The sequence below is a fragment of the Chiloscyllium plagiosum genome, unplaced genomic scaffold (assembly GCF_037043375.1).
Source record: "Chiloscyllium plagiosum isolate Xiang-an unplaced genomic scaffold, Cpla_swu_hap1 HiC_scaffold_29, whole genome shotgun sequence".
Classification (NCBI taxonomy): domain Eukaryota; kingdom Metazoa; phylum Chordata; class Chondrichthyes; order Orectolobiformes; family Hemiscylliidae; genus Chiloscyllium; species Chiloscyllium plagiosum.
This window is the reverse complement of record NW_028270167.1, coordinates 17,234,535-17,251,068: the sequence shown is the minus strand read 5'-3', so window position 1 is coordinate 17,251,068 and position 16,534 is coordinate 17,234,535. Positions and strand designations below refer to the sequence as shown.

General features: G+C 38.5%; 1 protein-coding gene across 3 annotated transcripts in view; it reads right to left on the bottom strand.

Annotated features, from left to right (window-relative positions):
- Positions 1-718: 718 nt before the first annotated feature.
- Positions 719-16,534, bottom strand: part of snx19b (sorting nexin 19b) — a 163,341-nt gene continuing 147,525 nt past the window's right edge. For 2 of the 3 annotated variants that reach the window (XM_043676707.2, XM_043676706.2), the window contains exons 11-12: positions 4,261-4,385; positions 719-3,816 (exon numbers count right to left, since the gene is read on the bottom strand). In XM_043676707.2, coding sequence (XP_043532642.2) covers positions 4,262-4,385 — 124 coding nt within the window. In that variant the 3' untranslated portion in view covers positions 719-3,816; position 4,261. Of the gene's footprint in view, positions 3,817-4,260; positions 4,386-12,861; positions 12,911-16,534 lie in introns of all 3 variants that reach the window. The other variant, XR_015751983.1, reaches the window with a different exon arrangement.

Genomic DNA, 16,534 nt, shown 5'->3' with positions numbered 1-16,534 from the left:
TACTTTATAATGTGAGTTGGCATGTGTAGGGAAGGGCAAGAGAGGATAAATGCGAGGTATAAAATGTTAGCACAGGGCGAGAAAAGAGATGGTTGGGTGCATCTGGCATAGGAGAAAGTAAGGACTGCAGATGCTGGAAATCAGAGTCAAGAGTCTGGTGCTGGAAAAGCACAGCAGGTCAGGCAGCACCCAAGGAGCAGGAGAAACTGCATTCCTGATGAAGGGCTTATGTCCAAAACGTTGATTCTCCTGCTCCTAAGATGCTGCCTGACCTGCTGTGTTTTTCCAGCACCACACTCTCGAATCTGCATTTGGTATATAATGACCATGGGAAATAGGTAGATCGTTATGGAGGTAAGAAGGGCCAGGGGATTGGGTACAGGGACATAGTTTGGCATGAATGGGGCATACAGAGTGAGGGGGATGACAGTAAGAGAGGTGAGAGTGCTTAAATCTTCCAGACAGGCTTTCCACCCAGCATGCCTCAGTAATCAGGCAGCTTCTTTGGTTTTTCCTTAGTTACTTGGCCTGAGCTCCAAATCAGCCTGTCCTTCCAGACCCCATAAAAAAAAAATCAAAAATGCAGGTGGACATTCCGAAATGATGGTTTAGGGAGCTGGGTTTTCTCCCAATTCTACATCCTCATCTTAAGAACAAAATTCGAGGCCACTGTTTGTAATAGTGTTCACAATGATTTGATTATAAAATATTGAGGAAATAAAGATCAGAGAATTTTTTTATTCTATAGAATTTTAATGCACAATATACATAATGAATTATCTTTTTACAAAATTCTACTGTATAATTCTCCATACATACCTCTATAGACAGTTAGGCATTATAAATCATGGAAGTACTCTAAAGAGATTTTGAGCCGAATTATTGGGATCAATTTTAACTGCTCTTACTGAGTGGGAAGTGGGTGGCAATAAGCTCACCACCTGTTTTACATTCTGCATCACTTTCCTTCCTATTGACTTCAATCGGCAGGTTGTAAATTATGCAACCATCTGCTGTTGTCTGTTCCTCTCCAAGCAGGAACAGTGAAAATTGACCCTGTTAATTTAACATTAAGACAACGACTATGTTTTATGTTTGGCAAATTCACAATTCTTAGAAGCAGCAATATTGAGTTTTACAACTGGGATCTCTCAGTGAACACTTAAAACGTTTGGGACAACAAATAATAGTTACAGTCAAACATACACTATTTATACAAACACACAACAGATCCATGGTTACCCAATATTATTCTGGCAGATAACAGATGCGTCGAACTGATGTGTCAATTTGATGAAACATCAATGTTTACAAGAACAGTGTATATCTGCCAGTGTGGCATTCTCTTATGCTCAACTGGAAAAGTGTCAATCAGATGCAGTGTAAAGGATTTTTGCTTCTCACCAACTGCAATGCACGACAGCAATATAGATATAGATCATTGTGTTATATCAAACATGATATTGAAAAGAATTTCCTCCTCCTTAAACATGAAGACAATTCTGTTCAACTTATTCTCTTAGCAAAAAACACGCAACATTTTGAAATCTTTCACAGTGGGCTTTAATGTTTCAAGCCTCAGCTCTGCCTTGGAATTTAATATTCATTGCTCAGAATAAACTGCTGGAAGAATGAAACAGCCAGCAATTAAACATATTACTTGGTCAAAATGATGCTCATCGATTGTATGTGGACTTTTTACCCCCCATACTAAGCATAAAATGCCATGTTGATCACAGAAATAAAACTTGCTGTCATTGAAATTAGCTTTGTGCACTACATCCACAAAGTGAAACAACCACTTCCAACCTCTGGGCTTTTAGGCCTAGAAAAATTGCTCCTTGAGGGATCAGTTTAGACCAGAAAGCAGCATTTTAAGAACAATGTTCCAACTCCGGAGGCTAATTCGTGGGCAGGAGAAGAATGGACCGAAGACGACGGAATTTAGGACAGGAAAAGCATCGGATGAGAGAATATTAGAAAACGGAGTCAGTTGTTATTTGCTGTTCTTAATAGCATGGATTTTTGAGTGTGAGAGAGTCTCAGTTTTGTGTCCCTGGGTTATAATGTGTATGGAAGAAGAAAAGGCTTTTTCTTTTAATGTGGAAGAGCCGAGAAATTCTTTGAATTTTCCAGAACTTAGAGATCACATTTCTGCAGATTTGAAACTGGCTGTTATTGACACAAGTTCCTTCAGACTTTATGCAGAACTTGTTGAAGAGAGTTAGTTTCAAGAATATAGCTGATAAAGGGAATAATTAATAAAGAAGAGATTGTGGATTAATATTTTATTTATGATTGGATGATATTCACTATTTTGCATAAGTGTTTGTTAGGCTACAAAGGCAACTTTTAAAATCTAATGTGGAATCTGTATAGCATTCTTATTTAATTAAGGTGCCTTTCTTCCAACTTCAAGTTTATTCACATTTTTAAATAAATAATTAATAAAATAAGCTACAAACATTCATTTTTGCTACTACAGCAGATGGATACACGAAGAAATGAAAAGGGGAGACAAGATCAACCAGTTTTTCCAGCCTGTTCTACATATACACACACGTGAAACAAATTTCAAACAGCTATTATTGAGAATCTCAATTTTCATACTATGAGAAAAATTGCAACACATCTTTATAAATTACTTAAAAAGGCTGATAAGCCTGCAGCCAAACTACTATTGTGACCAACAACAAAGTACTCAATACTTTAGAAGCTCTATCCTAAGTAATATAAACACACACCTAAACTTCAGCTTCTAAATTTAAGCATGAAATGTGCAAAATGTTTATGTGGTTCAACAAATTAGGGAAGAAAATATGTAGTATTTAATTAGGATTTCGGTAAGTAAAGCTTTCATTCCAACTATCTCTCAGAGAAAATAAATTGGAACTTAATTTTGATACCTTCTCTTACATTTAAGGCCATATTATAGCAAATTCATTACCAAAATGCACAGTTCTCAGGCACCAGGTTATAATGAGGATGGAGTGTAGCTTTAGTTCTTCAGTTACTTGGCCAGAAAAATCAGACCTATTCCTGTTCCATGCAGTTACTCTGCTGAAAATACTCTATGTTTAACGGCATAAGCAAAATTTCCATGGCATGTCTGAGGATTTCTCATGCAGTCACAGCTGGAATAATTTGGACAAATTTTCAGGTCTTGATACTCCGAAGCGCTAAGCAATAAATTCACATTGTGCTATTCAGTGCTTGCATCTTTATTTTAGGAGTGGATGAAGAAATATTGTTCATTAGTGCAGTTGTGGAGACGGGCCTTCTTGGCTCAACCAGAACAAAAGCAGCAAAGGTATAAATGTGGTTGAATTGTTAGGTGGAAGATTTAGAAGCTTGTTGTGGAATGCTTTCTCAAAAACTTTTTAAAACATTGAATGAATCCAAAGCCTTTTAAAACTCACCCTTGCAGAAATGCTGTATCTCATTTTACTGCAATATTCAACATTCTAATCATTTTGAATTGCTTTGTACATCTGTTCAAAAGCACCTAATTTCCACTTGAGATGACCTGTGCACAGATTCAGATCATATCTGATTAACAAAGCTCAAAGCAGTGCAAGGTGATGTCTGATCATGCATTACAGACTTCCAATAAATAGTCTCTTATTATGAGCAGTAATTTTATTATATATCTGAAGATAACGCACAAAATTCAGATGGGATGTTTTCTTGCACATTGTCGTGCAAAAAGATGTTGTTGCACTTTGCTTTATCGGACCTCTGGTAGTTATGCCCACGAGATGCTTTTGTGACACATTTCCTTTGTATTCAGTCACTTCATGGTGATTATTTCTTGAACTGTTTGAGAGAAAAGGCTAAATTTGTTCAGGCTGCTTTACAACTATTAACAATTTAACAAAATTCAACAATTCCAGAAAAAGGACCATTTAATGTTCAGTACTTAGCAGTCTTCAAAACTGAAGTAGTTTTACCCAAGAAAACTTTGAAGAATGAAGAATGCATTGTTTGCATGGGAGTTCATTAAACAATGGGGAAAATTTCAGATCACAAGTCAGACCAGACTTCTTTCAAGCAGCAACTGCCATGATCAGTGACATGACAGATAAATGGATCCATTTTGATTCACAAGACTATTATAATAGCAGGAAGTGGTTTTGTCAGATCTCACGGATGCTTTCTCTTAATAGATAAGTGAAGAAACTCCATCTTAGATTGTTATGAAGGTGTGATGAATCTCTATTTTAATTCCACAGAAGAAAACTCCAGTGAGAGGACACTCACCTTAGCCCAGTACTTTCTCAGAACTGCCAGAAGCACAGGAAAGCAAAGACTTTTGAAATTCCTCACTGGAAGCTTCTGGGACCAGGAACTCCAGCAACAGATCCCAGATGCAGTAAACCAGATGTCTGAAACACAAAAGGGGGATTCATGATAAGACAGATACTACAACAATGCAGAAGAATTGCAAAGGAAAATTAGTCATTCTCACAGGAGTTATCATTGTAAATGTTACAATTTAGAGCTGTTGACTCAGAGACTCATGTAATGTGAATTCAGGTCTGGCAAGTACATGACTGTCCAGTAAAATAACATTAGATTGCCAATCTTGCAAACAAGCCCCTATCTGATGAACATGAAAGTTTGCACTTATACCACAATGTTTCTCTGATCCTCCATAGAATGCAATGTTGAAATACTCCCAATTAGAATCACTCACCAATAATAAAAAGTATTCAGAACTGATAGTCAAAAAGAAATGAGTAAAAATGCAGTTGATGAAAAATTCAAGCAGAATTATTTTTCTCAGCATACATGCCTGCTTCGGTGGTCTTCCGTTATTTCGTGATTGATCTGCATCTCATCCTAATAAGCTCCATCTGCTCTCCTGATCATACCTATATTAAATGTCTTTGAATTATGTAAGAGTAAGTTTCAATTGGTATACCACTTAGTCTTTCAGAAAAGAAAGCTTCAGATTTGAACTTGGTCTGAAGAACTGCATCCTGATTTCACACTGAATTGCATACTTGCAGTTTACAATAGGCTTCGTTCTGAATTGACCTTCCAGAGTTGGTAGTTTCTCTATCTTTGCAACTGAATTCTTTCATCATTTTACACACCTTGCTTTGATCACTCCTCTATCTTCTACACTTGAGAATGTAAACCACGTTTATGCAGTCCACTTCTTAACATAATCCTTTCAGCCTATACGTCATTTACATGATTCTGCGATAGATCCTTCCTGAGGAGTAGTGCCCAGAACTGACTAAAAATAAAATATAACTTCCTTTCCGTTGTACCACAGCCTGTTTGAGTTTAAGATCAATATTCCATTGGCCTTTCTTATTGCTCAGTTTTTTTCAGAATTGCTTTCCATGGATTTTTCCACAGTTCCTGGTTTCTCACTGTTTAGAAATTACTCTGATTATTTTTTACTTGGGTCTGAAGTGAATTAACACACACTTGCCACAATTAAGACCAGTAATACCATCTCACCCACTCACTTCATCCTTTTAGGAACTTGATTAAGAAAGAGTGTGACATTTCCCCAAAACTTATCCAGCTGGGAAAACTAAAGGAGAAAAATAATTTATTAAATTAATATAATCCCCAGAAGAATTCTGCAACATGCAAGAAAAATGTCCTAAGCACAGACTAATTCTGCCCTGAAAACTGAATTAATAGACTGAATTCTGGGAAATAAAAAAGCTCATGCAATGGAATCATGAAGGCTTCTTTAGACAATGCATTTCTTACCATTTCTAAACATATGCCAAGGTGACAGCTTCAGAACAACTTGTTAAGGAATCTAAATTACGAAGTATGAAATTATCTCACTGAGCTGGAAGGTTTGTTTTCAGACGTTTTGTCACTATGACTAGGTAATATCATCAGTGAAAGTCTCCAGTGAAGTGCTGCTGGTATGTCCCACCTCTCTATTTTTAGGTCTTGGTTTCTTAAGGTGGGTGATGCCATTTCCGGTTTTTTTCCAAGGGAAGGTAGATGGGATCTAAACTGATGTGTTTTTTGATAGAGGTCTGGTTAGAATGCCATACATTTAAGAATTCTCGTGTGTGTCTTTGTTTCGCCTGTTCTAGGTTGCGTGCGTTGTCCCAGTCATACAGACATACAAAGAAAGACTTTGACTGGGCCAACACACATATACTAGGACTGGCGAAACAAAGACACTCACGAGAATTCTTAAAGGCATGACATTCTAACCAGAACTCCATCAATAAACATATCAATTTAGATCCCATTTACCTTCTCTTGAAAAAACACGAAGCAGAAATGACATTATCTACCTTAAGAAACCAAGACCTATAAATAGATGGCGGGACATACCAGCAGAGAGACTTCACCGGAGACTCTCACTGATGATGTTACCTAGGCATAGTGACAAAATGTCTGAAAACAAACCTTCCAGCTCAGCAAGCTAACTTACATACTTATCAACCTGAGCTACAAATCTTCTCAAAATCACTAATCTAAATTATCTAAAATTGTGCAAGACCTTTGCTGAAAGAAGATTTGACAATTTAGTGGAGGAAAATCACAGCCATGTATTAATGGATACCAATGCTTTAGTAAGCTTAAGTAAATGGGAAACCAATAATTGACACCAAGATCAGCTGACTTTTCAAACATGTGTCCCTTAGATTGGACAATAAAATTTTGGGGTGACACGGTGGCTCAACAGTTAGCACTGTTGCTTCACAGTGCCAGGGACCTGGGTTCAATTCCTGCCTCGGGTAACTGTCTGTGTGGAGTTTGCACATTCTCCCTGTGTCTACGTGGGTTTCCTCCGGGTACTCCGGTTTCCTCCCACAGTCCAAAGATGTGCAGGTCAGGTGAACTGGCCATGCTAAATTGCCCATAGTGTTAGGTTCATTAGTCAGAGGTAAATACAGGGTGGGGGAATGGGTGTGGGTGGGTTACTCTTCGGAGCATTGGTGTGGACTTGTTGGGCCGAAGGGCCTGTTGCCATACTGTAGGGATTCTAATCTTAACTTTGAACGTTTGGGACATATTGAGTTGTATTTAGCCACAAAAAAGAAGCTTGTGTCATAAAGTTTATACTAGTAGTTCTGGTAATAGTTTATTAGTACTGGAGGTTGTATCACAAGCTTAAACTAGTTTTACATACAGGGATCCTTGAATGTTGAAGTGTATGTGTCTTTAAAAAAAGAGAAGTGCATATCTGGATAATGACCCTTTATCCTCCAAACAACAGAGAAAGAAGTTAAATAAATTTTTGATGTACGTTTTCCTTAAAAGTATGGGAAGAGAAAATTAATCCAGCTAATGCAGATACAATTTCCAGTGAAGAAAATGCATTTACCTAAGGCAATCGATCAAAGAGGAATTTTGCCTGGCATGGACAGGGCAGGTCATTGCTCTTGCAACCAAAAAAAAAATACCATTATCCCAGAACGAAGTTCAGCATCCAGCTCAACCACAAACACATGAGAACAAGGTTGTGAAAATTCTGGAAAATTGTTAAATACAAGTTGATAGACTTCATTGGAACACATATTTACTGCTGTTAACTTGTCATCAACCCAACATTTAAATTATAAACTAACCACAAGTCATACATCTAATGCAATTAAATGGGAAGCCAGTTAATTGTGAACTCGCATGATGCCGCTGAACTCCCTTTGCAATTTCTATTCATTATATCATTCTCTACTAAATAATTGCTAATATGACATTCATGTTTAAATGCCAATTCTGATCATGGTGTTCATAAAGATCTGTGAACTAGTGAATATATTGTCTGTCTCCTTTGATGATTTGAGAACAAAGAACTCATTCATTCACACAATAGCTTGTGTATATAATATTTGGGGAGTGACATGCAAACACTAGCATATGCAAATTGGTAAATGTAAGTCAGTTTTGTTCTGTCAAAGTTAGGCATCATTTAATCCCAAGTGTAGACTGGCTTATAAATCCTGATGGTTCCTTAAGTGGTTGCAGTGAAGAAATTAAAAAAAATGTTCTTATACTATCCAAGTATTTTCAATAAATGTTTTCTTATAAGTCTTAAATTCTGAAATATAATTTTATCTCCTGTTTTGTACAGTAGAATTTTCCAGAACCTAAATGTTGAATTTCTGCACAGAAGGATAAGAGCAACCTATAAATGGAACTGAATGTGATAAGATAATGCCTGGGTAACGGCTGATCCCAAGATCTACGTTGATGAAAATGGAACTAGAAAACTTGAAACACAAGCTGTAAAAACACGAGCCTCTAATGTCTGTACTTTCTGCAGAACTGTCACTATTCAGCTAACTATCATTAAAATGCCAAACTCTTCTGTTAAAACTACTTTTAGTCTGGATAATCTAAATTGGATGCAACTAATCTTATGTTTCCCTTCCCAAAGGAGTTACTCAGACATCCAGAAAAAGTTATAATCACGGTCATTACAACCCCAAGTTATCTAATGTTATCCCAATTGCCACTCCTTTGAGACAAGTCTGGATTTTCTTTTTTTCCTCGAGGCAATGTGGAAATTCAAGTCAGAAAGATGAGTTAACTTGATGGGAAGCTTCTGCTTCAAAGCCTTAATAATTTCAAACAACTGACAATGTGGAATGTAAACATCTACTAAACTACAATTACCAACATACTGCCTCCAATCGATTAGCAATTAATTTGTCTCTCATGGAGCATCTCCTTAACACAGATTACCTTTGATGATATCAGTATTTACAATGTTTTTCAGAACATCTGTTATTCCAGGGCACCACTTGAGATAATCAAGATTACTTAAAATTCAGATAGCAAAATGGACCATAGTGCTTACCACTATCCCTGCCTACACACAACCTGCAACACACAACCATCAAAAACAGGAACTGCTGGAAAAACCCAACAGGTCTGGCAGCATCTGTGAAGAGACAACTGAATTGAAATTTTGTCTACTGACCCTTCTTCAAACAGTTCTATGCTTTCTCTCCACTGATGCTGCCAGGCCTGTGAAGTTTTTCCAACAATTTTTGTCTTTGTTCCTGATTTCCAGCATCCGTAGTTCTTTGGTTTTCTTTAATCAATTCATATGCCTTTATCAATGGCACAATTAAGTTGACAGTACATTGGAGCAGTCTGAGGATAATTTGTGCCGTTTTTGAATTTGTCCAAGGGATATGGGTACCACTGACAAGACCAACACTTATGGGCGGCACGGTGGCACAGTGGTTAGCACTGCTGCCTCGCAGCACCAGAGACCCGGGTTCAATTCCCGACTCAGGCGACTGACTGTGTGGAGTTTGCACATTCTCCCCGTGTCTGCGTGGGTTTCCTCCGGGTGCTCCGGTTTCCTCCCACAGTCCAAAGATGTGCAGGTCAGGTGAATTGGCCATGCTAAATTGCCCGTAGTGTTAGGTAAGGGGTAAATGTAGGGGTATGGGTGGGTTGCGCTTCGGCGGGTCGGTGTGGACTTGTTGGGCCGAAGGGCCTGTTTCCACACTGTAATGTAATCTAATCTAAATCTAATCTAATCTAATCTTATTGCCTATTACTAAATTGACATGGAGAAGGTGATGGTGAGCTGCCTTCCTGAGAAGTTGCAGTCCTTGTTATACAGGGTAACCAAAATTCTGATAGTTAGGTAGTTCCAGGATTTTGACTAATGCTGATGAAGAATCAATAGTATAGTTCCAAGTCAGGACATGTGCATCGTGGAGGAGTACTTGCAGATGGAATTGTTCCCATGTATCTCCAGCCATTGCTCTCGATTTTTGAAGTCACAGGTTGAGAAGGTGCTGTCTAAGAAGCCTTAGTGAGTTAGTGTGTTGCATCTTATAGATGGTGCCCATTGTTGCCCCTGTGCATAGATGGTGAAGGAAGTAAATATTGAAGGTGGTGCTTTGGTGCCAATCAAGCAGGCTGCTTTGTCTTGGATGGTGTCAAGCTTCTTGACTGTTGTTAGAGCTATACTCATCTAGGTATATGGACAGTATTCAAATAAACTCTTGACCTGTGCCTGGTTGATGGCAGTAGGGAGATAGTGGCAAGTTACTGGTCACAGGTTCTAGCATCTGACAGTTCTTATAATTACTGTGACGATGTGGATACAGTACAGTTTCTGAACAATGGTAAGCTCCAGGATATTGACAGTGGGTGATTCAGCGACAGAAATAGAATTGTACATCAAGGGGACATAGTTAGGTTCTCTCTTTTTGGAGATGGCAATCACCTAGTGCTTGTGCAACACAAATGCACTTGCTATTTACCAACCCACACCTCGATGATGTGCAGATCTAGTTGCATATGGTTACAGGCTACTTCAGTATCTGAGGAGATGCAAACAGTGAGGAACATGTGCAATCATTCCCACTTCTAACATTATAATGGAGTAAGGGTCACTGATGAAGCAGCTGAAAATATTTAGGCTTTGGATCCTGAAGAAGTCCTGCAGTGATGTCCCAGGCTAAGACAACTGACTTCCTTTGTGCTAGGTTTGATCTAACCAGTAGAGAGTTTTCCCTCAGATTCCTATTGACTTTTGTTTTGCTATACATCAGTCAAACACTTCCTTGATGTCAAAGGCAGTCACTCTCACTTCACCTCTGGAGTTCAGCTCTTTCATCCATGTTTAAATCGAGGCTGTTAATAAGATCAGGAAGCCAGTGGTTTTAGTGGAATCCTCAACGTGCATCAGTGAGCAGGTTATTTGTTTGCAAGAACCACTTAATAGCACTATCAATGATTCCTTTAACTACTTTGCTGATAATCAAGAGTAAGATTAGTGCTTTGGCCTCAACTTTTTACAATTTACACAAATTTACACAGATAAGAAACTGAAGGTATGATTGTAAAATTCACTGACGACACAAAGATAGGTAGAAAAATAAGGTGTGAAGAGGAAATAAGAAGGCTACGAAAATATATAGATAGATTAATTGAATGGACAAAGATCAGGCAAATGGAATATCATATGGGAAAATGTGAAATTGTCTTTTTGGGCAGGAAGTATTTAAAAAAAATTGTCAAAATGGTGGGAGATTGAAGGGCTCTGAGATGTAGAGGAATCTAGGTGTTCTACGAGTAAGCGGTGACCAAATTTAAACATACAAGATCCTGATGAGTCAGAAAATGAAAGGTTGTGTTCTTTTATGGGAGAATCTACAACTAGGAGGTCACTATTTTCAAGAAAAATCATCTATTTAAGCACGACATTAGCAGAATTGTTTTTCTCCCACTGAGACTTTGGAACCCTCTTCCTCAAAAGGTGATGGAAGCAGAGTCTTTGTATCTTTTTAAGCAAGGGTAGATTCTTGTTAAGCAAGAGAATGAAAGGCTAGTACAGGTAGGTGGGAATATGAAGTTGGAGATTATAATCAGATCAGCAGTGAGCTTATTGAGTGAGCTCTGCCATTCAACGGGGCAAATAGATTTTAGGAAGAGAGCAGGCTTTGTTCATATGTAGACAGATACGGCAGTAACTGGCAACTAATGGGCATAAAGATCTTAAGCACATCATCCAGGAAATCCAAACTGTAGGTTTAACATAAATAATTTAGATAAAAGCTGTCCAGCATAACAGATTTCTTTGCTTCAACAGCAGTCTACATTATTAAAATTTTGTAATGAAAATCAATCTTCAGTGTCTTGTGTAGAATAAGTACATGGAACAGGCATCTATGCTTTCCAAAACAAAGGGAGAATTCTCGTGTCTTATCTCACAGAAGCTACACTTCAATTTGTTAGTACAAAATCTCTGTAGAGTTTTATCAACATTAATCAAGGTGTTTGCCACAAGAACTTGTTTCAAGTCATTTTCAGTATTAGAGATAAAGATGTATTTTTCTGCATTTTGTAATTCGTGTCAGTATTGATTGCCTAGGCTTACTGTGAAGTCCCTCATCATTTCCTTAACAAGTCTTAGACCCAAGAACATAGGACAATGCAATAATGGTTCCAGTGTGACAATCGCACAAATGTCTCTATATCTAACAATTAACACCAAACATTTACCAAGATTTCACTACAGAAGTGTCCAAAGGTTAGTTGAGTACTACATCAACAACTTATACTTAAGGATCCAACAATCCTGTTTCAAATCATTCTGATATGATATCCAGAAGTAAAATGGCAGTATTCTATTTGAACTTAAAGAGAAATACACTTTACTAGAAATTGAAATGAAAAAAGTCCTTCAGGCACTGAACTACAAAATATAATTCAACATTATCAACGTAGTAGGTGTGCACTTCAAGATTTCAGAGAAAATAGAAAAGATTGCAATTTATTCTGGATATGATAGGCAAATGCTACCACAGTCCTCTAAGGTTCATAAACAAAAAACAGATTTGCACCATATGATCCACTTAGATTGAGAGGAGGCATGTGTGTGAAATCTTGACAGTTCTTTGAATGCAACTGAATTTTAGCTTCAGTCCAAAGAAAAGTATTTTCAATTAAAATATAAGTGAAATAATGAAATCTTGACTATCATGCCAAATATTTACTGTAAATTACGTCCAACGCACAGATTTAATTGGCAGAAGGCTTTCTTTCCAAGACTTGTGGACGCTATCCAAAAAGTTTAAAATGACTTTACATTTGAGCACATTCTATATACGCATGCAGTCACTCGGGAAGCCATGATAATAATGTAAAAAAATGCAATGAAAGTCATTAAAAAGCACATAAACTAAAGACATGCTTGTGTGTTATGCCACAAAAATTGGGCAGATTTGTCTTTTCTAGTAGATATAATTAGCAGGTTTCCTTAGTGTCAATGTTTAGTTTGAAGGCACTTTGTGCTATGCAAAGATATAACTTGATTTAGCATTCAATTTCCACTAAGCTAATTTGAGGGAGGGGGAGGGGGAATAGAGAATTGGAATTGGTACAACTACCCACATCTTGCCCATATTCTGGTGGCCATCTTAAAAGCTCCACAGTCAGAAATCTAGGAGTAAATCAAAACAAGAACAGTAATATTTAAATTGTTGAGTAACCAACCTTATTAATTTATAAAGACAATTTCCATAGAACACAAGAACTAATCAACTCCTTTGCATTCTTCGAGATACCAAAATATATGAAAAATGACTGTAGTAAGTGCGACTTTCAATAGAGTGTTGGCAGTTGACCAAATCATGGAATTGTTAACCTCTTTCAAGATATCTAATTTTATTTGTACTCCACATTTATTGTTTAATTGGAATTTGCTGTTTAAATTATACATTTTATCCAGGGTTTGGCCGGTGACAGATATTTTCTAATCAACCTGTTCAGAGATGTTATTTCACACCTCTGCAGCAAGTGGGACATAAACTTGGGCCTCCCTTGCTTGTTTTAATTTCTCCCCCTCTACTAATTGTTTCGGACTCTCCTACCAGAGGAGAAGCAAGCTGAGTATCTGCTAATTGGCTAACGTCTATTCAATTCCTAAGGTTTAAAACAGTATAGCAAATGGTGGCACATTAATAAAATATATGTATTGAAGAGTGAGGTGCTAATTAAAACCTATTAAGACTAACGGGATATGATATGTCACCAGTGTAGCATGTGGAAGCCATTGTGGTTTACAGCAAACACATCTGCTGAAAGTGTTTGCAGCTCGAGCGACTTTGGCTCAAAAACTTACAAGCTGGAGGCTGAACTACAGACACAGCAATGCATCAGGGAGGGGGAAGGATCCTGTACATTTTATTATACATTGTTTTCTGCAGCAATGAGCAAGAGTCCAAAAGGCTATGTTGCCTGCTGGGTACTAGGGTTTGGCCTCAGGATGGGAGTGGAACTTGAAGTGGGAAGTTCCTAACATCATGATTCACATAGAAAGCAGCAACAAAGGCTGTTCAGGGAAAGAGGCTCTGCAGTATGAGGAGTTAGACATAAAATTAAGGAAAATCTCAAAGATAATCTCATAATTACCATATGTAAATTGGAATAGGGCAAATAAGATCAGAGAAATAAACAGACAGCTCAAGACTGAGTAGAAATGGGTTCCAGTTGGGGTAGTTCTGGGGGGTTTGGCACTGTATTATTGGAAAGGTCTACACCTAAACCTGATGCTGGGGTCAGTGATCCCTAGTGAACAGATAATAAGGGAAGTAGAAAGGGTTTTAAACCAAATAGTGAGGACAAAATATAAAATCTGGAAATAAGAGGTACACCAAAGAGTAGAAGCAAGGCAAAATAAAAAAGTATCAGTACGTGAAACGAATACAGACAATTTTAAGAAAGAATAAAGAATAGAAATCTAAGAGAAAATGAACAATCAAGGTTACAGATTACAAAAATAATAAAAGATCTATTTTCAACATATAAATAATCACTGGGTTAAGACTGCAACAAGTATTGGGTATTAATTATGTATCGATGATTATTCACCATTGTTCTCGAATTCCGAGTTAGTACATTCTGCACCATTTTGTATGTCTGCTCAGAACGGGCAATTTACAAAAACTGATTCCTGTCCATCCAAATTGAAGGCTAAAGCATCCCCTACTGAAGTTTACATTGGTTAGAATGAATAGTAGCAAGGAAGACTGGAACTAAATACATGTGGGGCAGAGGAACCAAAGGCCACATTGATTGCTTTGAGGTAAATGTGCTGTTTTAACTTCTGATGCAGAACACTGAATATCTTTCATTTATCAAGTAAACACAGGATATACTGGTGCCCTACTGGAAACCTGGACATCCTTTTCTGCTTTCTTTTAAGTTAAATGCAAATCAAATCGTACATATTTAACAACAGGGCCATAAACAATGAAGGCAACAAAACTTTTATTTCTTGGCAAAATTAATGTACTTTAGGTACACATAAAGAGGAAACAATGGGAACTGAAGCACAGTCAACATTTGAAATATTACAACCTGATTTGGCAGAATAACATGGATTAGATCTATTTCTTTATTGATTTTATTTGAAAGGACCCTAAACGTGAGTTTATTCCATGTCAGGTAATATTATCTCACATATGGTCATATTGATGCTATTTATAGAGTCATAAAGATGTACAGCATGGAAACAGACCCTGCGGTCCAACCCGTCCATGACGACCAGATGTCCCAACCCAAACTAGTCCCACCTGCCAGCACCTGGCCCATATCCCTCCAAACCCTTCCGATTCATATACCCATCCAAATGCCTCTTAAATGTTGCAATTGTACCAGCCTCCACCACTTCCTCTGACAGCTCATTCCATACACGTACCACTCTCTGCCTGAAAAAGCTGCCCCTTAGGTCGCTTTTAGATCTTTCCCATCTCACCCTAAACCTATGCCCTCTAGTTCTGGACTCCCCAACCCCAGGGAAAAGACTTTGCCTATTTATCCTATTCATGTCCCTCATAATTTTGTAAACCTCCATAAGGTCACCCCTCAGCCTCCGACGCTCCAGAGAAAACAGCCCCAGCCTGTTCAGCCTCTCCCCATAGCTCAAATCCTCCAACCCTGGCAACATCCTTGTAAATCTTTTCTGAACCCTTTCAAGTTTCACAACATCTTTCCGATAGGAAGGAGACCAGAATTGCACGCAATATTCCAACAGTGGCCTAACCAATATCCTGTACAGCCGCAACATGACCTCCCAACTCCTGTACTCAATACTCTGACCAACAAAGGAAAGCATACCAAACGCTGCCTTCACTATCTTATCTACCTGCGACTCCACTTTCAAGGAGCTATGAACCTGCACTCCAAGGTCTCTTTGTTCAGCAACACTCCCTAGGACCTTACCATTAAGTGTACAAGTCCTGCTAAGATTTGCTTTCCCAAAATGCAGCACCTCGCATTTATCTGAATTAAGCTCCAACTGCCACTTCTCAGCCCATTGGTTCATCTGGTCAAGATCCTGTTGTAATCTGAGGTAACCCTCTTCGCTGTCCACTATACCTCCAATTTTGGTGTCATCTGCAAACTTACTAACTGTATCCTTTATGCTCGCATCCAAATCATTTATGTAAATGACAAAAAGTAGATGGCCCAGCACCGATCCTTGTGGCACTCCACTGGTCGCAGGCCTCCAGTCTGAAAAACAACTCTCCATCACCACCCTCTGTCTTCTACCTTTGAGCCACCTCTGTATGCAAATGGCTAGTTCTCCCTGTATTCCATGAGATCTAACCTTGCTCAACAGTCTCCCATGGGGAACATTGTCGAACGCCTTACTGAAGTCCACACAGATCACATCCACTGCTCTGCCCTCATCAATCTTCTTTGTTACTTTTTCAAAAAACTCAATCAAGTTTGTGAGACATAATTTCCCACGCACAAAGCCATGTTGACTATCCAGAATCAGTCTGTGCCTTTCCAAATACATATAAATCCTGTCCCTCAGGATTCCCTCCAACATGATTGGGCGGCACGGTGGCAATTGGGCGGCACGGTGGCACAGTGGTTAGCACTGCTGCCTCACAGCGCCTGAGACCCGGGTTCAATTCCTGACTCAGGCGACTGACTGTGTGGAGTTTGCACATTCTCCCCGTGTCTGCGTGGGTTTCCTCCGGGTGGTCCGATTTCCTCCCACATTCCAAAGATGTGCAGGTTAGGTGAATTGGCATTGCTAAACTGCCCATAG